The 11,969-nt window shown below is 39.7% G+C and overlaps 1 protein-coding gene across 1 annotated transcript; it reads left to right on the top strand.

Moving 5' to 3' along the window:
* The first annotated feature begins 8,855 nt into the window (after positions 1 to 8,855).
* On the top strand, positions 8,856 to 11,723 carry LOC139129545 (uncharacterized). Its single transcript, XM_070695195.1, has 2 exons — positions 8,856 to 9,290; positions 10,448 to 11,723. The coding sequence occupies exons 1-2, from the start codon at positions 9,034 to 9,036 to the stop codon at positions 11,043 to 11,045; spliced, it is 855 nt and encodes a 284-aa protein (XP_070551296.1). The 5' UTR covers positions 8,856 to 9,033; the 3' UTR covers positions 11,046 to 11,723.
* Positions 11,724 to 11,969: the final 246 nt, after the last annotated feature.

Genomic DNA, 11,969 nt, shown 5'->3' with positions numbered 1-11,969 from the left:
AAGAAGTCTGTTTCGTCGCAAAAAACCGTCAACTATGAAAATCTGTTATTTTTGAACATATGTTATTCTCAGCATCACAAACATATATGCCTCGAAGGCTATGTGTCACCCCAAATAGTTATATTTTAGGACTCCGTAAACAGAATCCGCAGTATTTTGTGAACCCGGAAGTAAATTGTGTTCGGCTCAATATACCATACATTGCCTATCGACAGCGAGCTCCGACTCGGAGCGAAACTGCCCACGTTCCATGCACCTTTCTTCAAGGCCAGTGCAACGCTATCTGTGCAAAATTTGTGGCCACTCATGCTTTATGTGATGGAAACCCCCCTTAGTGTAACATGGACGTAGCTGACTAACTTTGGATTTCGATTTCGTAAATATCATGTCCATGCAGCGAGTTGGAGGTTGGCGCACTTCCGTAATTCCCCACAACTCTCCCGCCGCCGCGCCGCCCACATTCCGATATCCCGCATACACGAAGCTCAGGACTACCAGAAAGATTGCAGGAAAGCCGTAGTTCAGCTCTGTTGTGGTTTGTAAGTTGACATCATTGCTTGTTGGAGAGGTTTTTCCGGAATTGGGAGCCATGGCCATGCAAATCTACACTTTTCACTGCACTGCGCCCGTTTGGATCGCCTCTAAATCAGGCAGACAATGCACAATTGTAAAACCAAATGACCAGATCGTGGCCAAGGGTTCAAAGATCATTATCCGCATACAGGCAAGATCATTCGCCAATGAAATCTTTCGTTTCAAAGCGTTAAAGTTGGGGATAGGAAATTTGTGTAGCTGGAAGCCTTTTTGTTTATATAGGACCTAAAAGCTGCTACCTGATTGGCTCAAAGGTTGGTATAATGAGAAGGCGCTGTCCTAATTGAATATTCATGAGCACTTCCATATATAGCGATCGGGGCGAGTGATCATCCAACGGGTGCTTTGCCCATTTACAGGATGAGGTACCCATAACCCACTACCCCAATGGAGCACAGAGGAGTAAAGTGCCTTGCTCAAGGGCACAACACCGTGCTGGAGTCTCGAATTCACCGTCCTCCGACAGTGAATCTGCTACTCTGGATCTACCCGGGACTTGAACCGGGTCTCGAACTCACCATCCTCCGATAGCGAGTCCATTACCCTAACCACTGTCCACGGTGCCTCCATCTGTACCAGAGTCATCAAATTTTGGTGCATCATTGAGATAGTCCACTTACTAGGAAAGTTCATTAATATATGAAATAGTAATTAATTCGCATGACACTGCTAAGTGTCTTTGTACACTATTATTAGACTACGTGCTAATGATTTGTACCATTTTTAATCAAATTTACTACAGTATTTCTAGAAATATCACTCAAATTACAAAACGTCATCAAATATGCAATTAATTGTTGCAAGACTGACGTATCTCATCGTGTGCTATCAGAGCTGTGTGTGACAAACATCTTTACACAGTTTCTTCAAACTTAGTGCAGTCGCTCTAGACTTGGTTCAAGTCGGTGAATTTTTAAAACATAAAATCATTTATACCGGTAATAGTTTCTCTTGTGTCTTTCCTTTTTCGTACAAACCTTTTCAGAATTTGGGTAGCTCAGGCCAGGTTTTCCCAGCGATCGAATGCGTTACCTTTGGTCTGCGCAGTATAGTGAGCTAGTTTCTGCCGGATTCACCGACTTGGACTTCTTGCAAAGTACCGGCGGCCAGACGGACTGTATACACAGTGACGTCAAGCAAATACAAAATGATTGACAGTTTCAGTCATTATTCTGGCCAATGAGGAGAACGCATGAATTTAGTGTTAGCGGCGTCTATTAGGACCCTCTTGCTGGTCCTTTGGTTTTCGCACGGAACAAGCCGCTTGACAACTTCTTCTTTCTATCCTTGAATAACCGGCGACGATTATCGCATTTTGCAACATGGGCCCCACAAACAACACAGATATTTTCACATGTTTTCGGTGATACAACAAAGGTCATGCTCACTTTTGTGGGAGTGATCGCACTCGACATTTTGTCAACAACGCCATGTCAGTTTTATACACGTCCCGCTTTGGGTCATATTAGGTAACTCCTCCTAATGTGTAAAATTTTGTGATATCATCTTATGGATAATATATCAGTAAATAAAACGTCATCTCATGTATAATTTATATCAACGCAAACCCTGCAAGAAAGCCAAGTTTGTAATTCTGGGTGATACTCCGCAGTATAGCGTTCACCCAACTCATCGCGTCCACTTCACTCACGCGCGCGTTTTACATGAAAGCAAAATACAAACTTAATCATTGCATTCACTCTCAAACATTCACAAATCACAGACTTGAACCAAGTCTACAGTCGCTCTTGAAACACAGATTTTTCTTCAAAAAGTCATTGTCAATGACATAGTCCCCGGTTTTAAATAAAATGGCCGTCACACAGCCACATTGGATCGGATCACCGAACGAATCGACTTTCAACAGAACAAAATTGGGATTCAACAGCTGTTACAGTCATGTTTGAAGGTTCAAAATCGCGTGTCTGAACGCAATGGGCTGGCCCTGGACCCAGATAACGCCCTATTAAACCGAAAAATATGATAATCATTCCAATCTTGAACATCCCACGTTCTCAAAACAATCTCTTCCCACCACATTTTGCGCTGCAAGCGGGGACAACGTCGTTCGATTGACATCACTTGCGAGACAGGCGTTAGTAGACGCAGACGTTAGCAACACCTTGCACTGGTTATTTCTGCAGTCGGACTCTGTCTTGTAGGTTCAACCAAGTGATACTGGAGATGTCTCTGCTGGTTCCAATATCGATTAGCAGTCAGAGTAGCTATTTTTGCATGTAAAATCCGGAAAAAATAAAAAAAAACTGGTCAAACGTGATGAGTGGCAATTCTTAGCCGGGCCACGATCCTATGGGCCGACTTCAATACAGTGAATGTGAACATAATAAGTGACACGAAGCTGTCAGTCATCGAACAGCTATAACGTGGTGAGACAGCAAGCAAGCAAGTTGGCTGCCGAGTATGGTGTTGTTAAATCAACGATCACCGATATCAAAGAGCCAAAGTCAAAGCTTGCTAACTTCGCTGGTAAGATGGACTCTACTGCTGGACTTAAGCGAAAGATAATGAAAACGACGAAAGAACGCAGCCAGGGCACGCCTCTGTCCGGTTAGACCTCGGTCGTACCGCGTACGGACCCTCCGTACAACCCTGGTCCACAAAATCTACATCAGGGCCGTAAATATTATTGTTGCACACGTACTGTATCATATTGTCTTGTTCATGAACTAAAATAGGATTAGTGCCCGGTATTCCAATCGGCCGTGTGTGTGGCGAGGGGGGGGGGGTAGCATCAGCCACGATAGCAGAGAGGAAAGCACCGTGCAATGCATCGCCATGCGTTGGGACGACTAATGATCCAACGTCATCTGAAAATGTCAAAAAGCTAGAATAAAAATATCTGTGTTCTTACGATGACATACTGAGCTAACAATTTATACACAAAAATCATATACTCTTTAATAATTTATTGCCTGAAATTAGAAAAAATCTCACACGTTTACAACAAGTTACAAAAAGGCAGCTTTCAGTCGTGTACTTGTCTGTTTTGCATGTACTGCTGAATACAACACTTGTTTTGAACAAAATAAAGCTTGCAGGAAATAAACAAACAACATGGCTTCATAAGCCTGCATTTTCCCTAATAGTAAAAATTAAACGTTCGTCCGGTTACCTACTCGAAAAGTTTGTCTCTGAAAAGTGAAATGTGAAATAATAATGAGAATGTTAGAGTTTCAGTCACTGTATAACCTTGAAATAAATGACTGTTTCTCCTCAAAAACGGTCAATTTTTATCTTTTTTTTGGTAAAATTACGAGCACTGTCACCCCATTTTTCTCCTAATTTAAATTTCTCTCATATGTTGGAACCAAAAAAATTCCTATTTAAGCAAAAATTTACCCCCTCCCGACTCCTAGTGGTACTTGTATGAACAAAACTGTAGTATTATTTTGATTTTACAAGGCGCTTTGCAGATCGCTGCTGAATGAAATAATAACCTATTATGTAGTAGCTGTGTTTGTGTAAGATGTGTGGTATGCGCGCTGCATGGGATAAAAGGTGAACTTTGTCGCCAACATGGATATCCAAAAGGAAAATGGATATACAATCACAGTTTTCTTTGTAAAGTGGAAATTTGGTTCGCGAGTCATTTTTATCAGCAAAGAGTGGTTTTCCCGCTTGAAATATACGAACATTTGACTACAAAGTTATACATTCATGAAACGGTAATTATAAGAATAAACCGTTTTGCAGAGTTGGCTTGGGGAGCATGGCATGAAGTCATTTATGATTGTTGTGTATTATTATATTTTGTTTTCAATTTTCACGGGACTTTGGAATTTTCTCTCAATTCTATTCCACGGTGATCTTTGATTAGTTGTTGAAAAATTATAAAGTACGAAAGGTTGAGATGAGTTTTAAAAGTAAAACTGATCAAATAAAGTGAATGCTTATTCCCTAACATCTAAGTAGCGTCTAATGTGTCTGCTGTCATGTGTGAAGCTCACATACAATGTAACTATGGCTAGTAAAAGTTCCGCACTTTGACTTTTATTCATTCATTCTACACCACTTTTGCGAAAAGCATAACTGGCAACAAATATTTTTTATCAAATATTTATATCTAGGCACCCCTAAATATTCAAGTAGATGAAAACTTTAGTTTACACTGTATTTGTAAACTTGGTAATTCTGGATACATTAGCATATTTCTGGTATAACACCGGGTACTGATACAACGTTGAACAAGATTTTGTTAATTAATTTTGCCTGCATTCGTTTGTGTTCATTCTATAATTTAGAATTTAAAATAACAGACTACGCATCGTGCCACATTGTTCTCATAATTTTACAACTCCAGTAGTTGCAATAATTGTAGCCTTTTTTGGGCTGGACCCTGCGGCTTGTGGACCACTGTCGTGCGGCCTGCGCGATGCCCAAGCAAGGATATAATTCCATCCTATAACTTCCCCACGTAAAACAGCACTGCCGATTTGCAATGCACGCTCACGGCACACAAGGAGCCGCATTATCAGAGAATCTCGCCTTACCATGTGCAAATTTTACCATAATCCTGCTCCCAGATAATGTTTGAATCGTTATAACCCCACGTCGATGGTCAACTGTTTATTTTTTGTGATTTCTAACCTCCGATTATTACTGATAATGTACCCGATTTGTGGCCCAGATGTTTCTGCATCCAGAAACTTTGGATAATGCTAGCCAACTTTTAGTGTCCCTAGCCCAGAAATCATGAGAACGTTGCATACAAAGCGTAGTTGTTTACAGGACGATATATGCCTTGCCGTGAAACTACAGTGCTGCTGAGTGGAAGCAGATACTGTATCAGTCAAAAGCAAACACAACTTATCTCATGACCTCACATGACCGGTGCCCTTAATCTACGGTACTGATAACATGGACAAAAAACTGGCCGAGAACACCTGCCTCACTAACAAACAGCGCTGTCATAATACATGTTCAGAATCCCATAATTTGCATATAACCATTCATTGACGATACCTTATCTTTTATGTTTTAAACAGTGACGTGCTTAGCAGAATTGGACGTACCGACCGGCTTGCTAAGTCGACTGATTGATATCTGCGACGTCTGCCTCTTGCCACCTTTACAGTGTGAATAAAATCGAAGTTCAGCTTATTCATGGCTTAGGGACTGGTCAGTTTCTTTTGCCGGGAGGATTGGGGTTCCTATGTTTTCTCAATACTCGCCGGGGTCAGTGTGCTCTTCTGAAAGAGAGAGAGAGAGAGGAGAGAGAGAGAGAGAGAGAGAGAGAGAGAGAGAGAGAGAGAGAGAGAGAGTTAAATTAACGAATTAGTTTTTAAGGAGCTGTTTCGCAAATAACTTTTTTGTAGTCACCCTGTTTTCGATAGTTGACATGAGGGCGGGGGTCACCAGGTTAATATTAACATTGTTCATGAGGGTGCGTGTAAACTACTTTTTGATGTCTGTAAAAACTGCCACCCGCAGGCCGAAGAAACTGACCAGTCCCCTAGTTCTATCCGAAATAATTAAGTCTTCATAAAGGAGAACATGTATGCTGCTGTGCATGTCGCCATTGGCAATAATCCAACTCTACACAGGGTCAACTGAGTTAGTGATCAACTGAGCTATGTGCCAAGAGTTTGTTGACTTTACTGCCGATCAGCTTGTAAATAATCTATAGGCCCTATATATAGTTTGCATTGCAATGCTGTTGTTGGAACTGTGCGTAGATAAAGCTGAGGACCACGAAATACAAGTAGCTCTTGTGTGTGTAGTGCAATGTAATATTATTCGTCATGCACATTGCATGAATGTGTATCAGGCAGAATGCGCTTCGAAACAGATATTCGGACTCTTAAACTTTTACAATTTTTGTCTGATATACCACTTGTGGGGTTCATTTCAAAGCTCTTGGTGTAAGAAAACCTTTCACCGGTTTAGTTTCCGAAATTCGAAAATTTTATTTCTCCATAGAGTTAACACAGGGATAGCGGCCATTTTGAATTTTGAATATCGGTAAATCTTGGGTTATTTGTTTCTCTAGAACCAAAATTTGAACGGTGACCCCGATATTTATTCTTGATTTTCAGAGAGAGTGATTGAAAGATTCCTCAGAAAAATTTGATTAAAAGTTTAAGTCTTTCACTTTCGAGGCGGATACAACCTTAAACATGAAAATTTGATGATAACGAATTATATCAATGGAACGTATTCACTTGCCTCGGGTTCGCACACTATCTGAAAACATTCTATGTAATTAAACATGTTTCCAATATTGAAGGATTTTAACAGTAAATAAAGACGTTTGAACTGTTGGAGAATTATAAAGTTTTAGTTGCACTTCTGATTTGGACATCAACCGAATATAGGTTATTTTCATGAGTTCCATCATGACACACCGCAAATGGCATATAGAGCTATGGCTTGCCAAAATTTAGTTATAATATGTACATGCTATGATGATTTCAGAATGACTAAAATGCGGGCCCGGTTTTTTTGTTTGTTTTTCTTTTATTCTGGCTTGAACTTGTTTACAATGACGGCCGTAATACGTATCCCTGTTCAGTGCATCCTCGGAATAGGACATCATTTGCTTGTTTGGCGGTTCGTCTACCAGAAGTCAAATAAATTTCTATGTTGACTGAAAAAATTGAAGAAAAATTACACTAATAAACTGCATTACAATTGTGGTTGACTCTTTAGTACATTTTGTTTATGACTTTGTCTCAAGTTGTTTGTTGTTTCTTAAACACATACTGTTCTCGTATGTTCTTTTCTTTCTTTAATCGTAGTTTACAATTTATAATTAAACTTGTGTGAAAATTTGATTGAATGAAACGAAGGAATACGGTTAATTCTACTGATTTATTGTTGTTGGCCAAGTGAATATCCGAGCTCGGTTGAAGATGACTCTTGTCATGGGACAAACAAAGAATGCCTTGTCGTCAGAAAGATTCTCATGACTACTAACCTAAGACTGTCCTACATACTAATTTACGTTCTTCATAAGATCATAAGATTATAATTCTTAACAGAGTATCTATAATCTATAGTTCAAAAAATGTGATAATTTCGTTGAAACCTAAGTATGTGAGGAAATTCATAAATACACATTCATAGAACAGTCATGATACTGCACATCGTAAGTCATAACAACAGGAAATCCGGCATGATGCGGAACAGTGGGATTAGAATTTGTCTAATTTTCTCTTCCTAAACAAAACCTGGACTGAAGGCCACAATAATATTTCCTTATCTATCAGAGACACGCATGCCCGAAAGGCTATTCAGAATTTTATGACAACAAAGTAAGCCAAAAGCAATGGTGGGACCTTTGATTTTCTGTTTAACATCGCTCAAATGTAAAAAATGCGGACCTTCTGTCTAAATGACAAGACATATCGGAAATATTATGACAAATAAATGAATATTTTGGAAAGTTTTCATACCCTCAACGCTTTAATGTGCCCACAAATGAGCCAGGGAGTAAAGCTATTCACAAGAGAAGTATTCTGTCAAATTTGTAAGCCACTTGCTTCAGCAATCCTCGACGATATTAACAGGATAATTTGAAGAGAATGAAGAGTTTCGGAATTTGTGGTTAATTTTGAACATTTTTGTCAACATAAAAACATATCGTTTCCCAAGGCCAACTTCAATTGTTACTTACGGCGAGCGAAAACATTCAATATGTAGGGGAGATATTCCACTCTAATCCACCCTCTTGTCTACCATGCCCATCACTTTATCCGTAAAGTACAACCTGTAACAAGGGCAGCAAAAATTCTCACTGCCACCACGTTCATCATCATCATCATCATCATCATCATCATCATCAGTGGCAGCAGTTGCTTCAGCATCACCTCAATTCCAAGGTGTGCATCTTGATTGTGCTAGACGCCGTTACTAATTTTGTTCGCTTATTTACGCCATTTTTATTCTATTATTTTTATGTGTTTGTTTGTCCATACAGTCCAAAGTGTAAACTATTTGCCACTGCAATGTCGTCTGCTTCAAATACGTTTGTCATCGATATACAGCGCTACAAAGATAGACGCTTGTCGAATAAGTAAAGCACTGCATAGACTGTCATAAAAAGCGATTCGAATGAGTAACAAGCTGTCCGATTATAACAGAACAAGGTGGTATTGCGAAAGCAGAGCGACTGTACGGCACTATACTTGCACTATTTTTGTTACAATATTTTTTATTTAAAATTGGAAGTGAATTTTTATTTGACGTAACCCCGATATAATCCCGATATAATATTTGACCAAGTCTGACTTTTTTGATGCTGTGACGCCCATGAGGTCATTCTAAATGTTCTCTCTTATACCAGTCATAAATATTGTATAAATATTAACTTTAGATGACGTAGTTAAACCCGTCCACTTCTCTACAAGCAAGAACGCTACATAGTTGCACACCACAGTGTCGCACCGTTCAAAGCATTTTCAAGAATTAATTGGCACCATGTCGAGTACACAGCATCACAGTCGAAGGGGAAGCACTGACAGTAGTGGCAATGGAAGTGGCGATGAATACACTGACCGTGATCGTCAGCGAATTGCTGCTGAGACCGACGCCTCCATTGCGAGTGTTCGCGCCATGGGTCCTTCCGCATTCGCAACAGGTCATCAGCCCGACGACAAGGACGACGAAGTCAGGCCACATACTGACCAAAGTTGGCAGAATGCTTCCAACACTCCTGTCGAGAAAGACAAGCCAAAGTAAGTACATTAAATTCAGGTAATTTTAGGTGACTAGCTCTAAGCTGTACCATGACAACTGAAGAATGTATGAATGCAGCTTATGCTCAAAAAGCCTTATCGGGTTACACTGTGGTATTATCAAAGCCTACGTGCCATTTAACGCTGAACCGTCATGTTTGCTGACCTCGTTTTAGTGTTTGGCTTCTTCACGTCGTGCGACTCTGGTGGACTTTGCTTTAATATTCATTTCACAGAAGAGAAATATATTCTGAAAAAATAAATCAAACTGTGCTCCACATGTACAGCTCTCATTGGTTGTTGGTTCGTACATAGAGAGAGGGTTTACTGGACAAACAGAAAGGCTAAAAACAAACAATAGCTACTTCATGACATTTACAGTACTTGCATAATATAAACAAAGAATTCAAGAAACTATTAAAGTGTAATGTCACCAACGAAATAACAGTCTGAATACTGACGAGGTAAAATGCAGGACCGCTGTTAAATTAATAAATGTTTGAATTCTTGAAAATTGACTCCGAAATAATAGTGGATAGTCCAATATTGAATGAACACAAGCATAAACACAAAAATATCATGAATAGCGACACGAATAAATGTCCCTATGTTTGCACATATGCATGATAAAAGACTTTGGTTTGTACATGCTCACTTATGTATATTTGCATGGAAGTGTTTCCATTGTTTTTCTTGTTGGTGAAACTACATAAAAAGTGAACTTGCAATTTTAAAATGCAATTCACCAATTATCCTTGGAAATCTAAGGAGGCAGGAAGTTTTACGTTAATAACAGAACTTGATTTTGTCGTCTGCCGGTATTACGGATTCTCCACCATTTCAAACAGTCAGAACACAGGTATTATAACGCTGAAGAGCCGTGTCAAAGATTACATCAATAGAAAGCCACTGTCGAAGGCAATAGCGTTTGCTATGCAATGCCTGCTTTTAAGACGCTTAATGCATCATTATACATGAAGATGCCTTACTAATGTGATTGACCTGTAATATATTCAACTTTTGACCTTTTAATAAGCATCAGTACACTCTCCTTCTCATCTACTTTTCACAAGCGATCGTGCAGCTATTTTTTCCCAAACGTCAGTATTGCTTATTGCTTTTTTGTTTTGTTTTGTTTTGTTTTTTTGTTTTTCCAGAAAGAATATGGGAAATAAGGCGTTGATAGTCAACCACAGTTGGGGAGGTTCAATCCAGGGAGGAGTGACTGATTCAGTTCATCTACTAACCCGTCTACTTCGTCAAATGGGTTTATCTGTCTACTGCACCGCCCTCACTGCTACAGAAGCAGAAATCAAGGAAGCCAAAGCATTTGGCGTTGAGCTCATAGTGCCATCGCCGATTCGAAAATTTAAAGACAGAAATGACACGCCTGATTCCGATTGGTTGTATCACCACAAACACTACTTCACAGATTTGAAAGAGTTGGCAAATGTCAGATTCGTGTTTGGAATCGGAATGGTAACATCAGAGGCGGCCTTTGAAATTGAACGAGACCTCTTTCCGAGAGCAGCATTCTATTTAATAAATCTATTTGATAGTAATCGTATCACTCCAATCATTGCTAATTGCTGTGACTCGGACCTAAACCTTCGCTTGGAAGACTTAACGAAAGAAGGACAAGATGCCAACTCTGTCTTTTCTGTTGGAGGAAGTATCTTCAGAAAGTACAAAAATGTGTACCGCTCAGCAACCAAAAACATAAAAACACTTCAGATTATCGCCAATGGTAGATAAAAATGACTTTAAACTTCCTTCTCCAGAAGCCCCCGAGGAGGACGACAACTTTCAAATAATGTCCGTGTTCCACGAACATGAACTGGGAAACCTTAATGGGGACAGCCTTATTATACAGGCTATGAACTCGATGGCCAAGTCCTTTTATAAACACATGAAATCACCACCGACATGGAAAATTTTAGGAGTTCCAAAGCGATGTGAATCTGAACTTCGAAATCGTTTGAATTTACATTCCCATTTAGATGTCGTGTTTGCGCGAATGCCTTCAGACAAAGGACTCAAGGATGAGCTTTGTCGGTGCCATCTTGTTCTAGTTCCTCCATCATCCATACATTATGTCAATTTAACACTAGCAGCAATGTGCGCTGCTGTTCCTGTTATTATCCCTTGGGGTTCTCTTAGCCATGACTTAATTAAGCGACACATGCGTCACCATGAAAGTTGGCTTGTTGTCGATATGAATGAGTCTGTCGCGTTAAGGAAAGGTATCATGAGATTCCTCTGCAAGTACAATGTCGCCCTTAATATAGCCAAGAAAATTAAGGAGGAAGTGTGGAATACAGTTGGGCAAGAGCTGGAAAACATCAATGAAACATTCCTTAACGTGGTGAAAGAAGATGCAGAGGTCATACATTGCGTTACCTTACGAAGACAGCAGTCACCACAGGAAAAGAAAGAGGGTATTGACTTTTCACACGTTTTTCTCCGACTGCCAAGAATTGTAACATCTCTATATGCTACCTAAGAAACAAATTAACCTAAATATTTCAAATAGAGTAAAAGAGTTAAGTGACAGGTTTACATATGCTGTTATTTTATCGTTTCAATAATTCCCCACGAAGTTATTTTAATAAGGGACTGCAAATGTCACCAACTGCGGCAATTTAGTGACCAATTTCCAGAGTCACACTGGTATCTGTC

This window comes from Ptychodera flava, chromosome 3 (genome assembly GCF_041260155.1).
Source record: "Ptychodera flava strain L36383 chromosome 3, AS_Pfla_20210202, whole genome shotgun sequence".
NCBI lineage: Eukaryota > Metazoa > Hemichordata > Enteropneusta > Ptychoderidae > Ptychodera > Ptychodera flava.
This window is presented reverse-complemented; position numbering and strand designations above follow the sequence as displayed.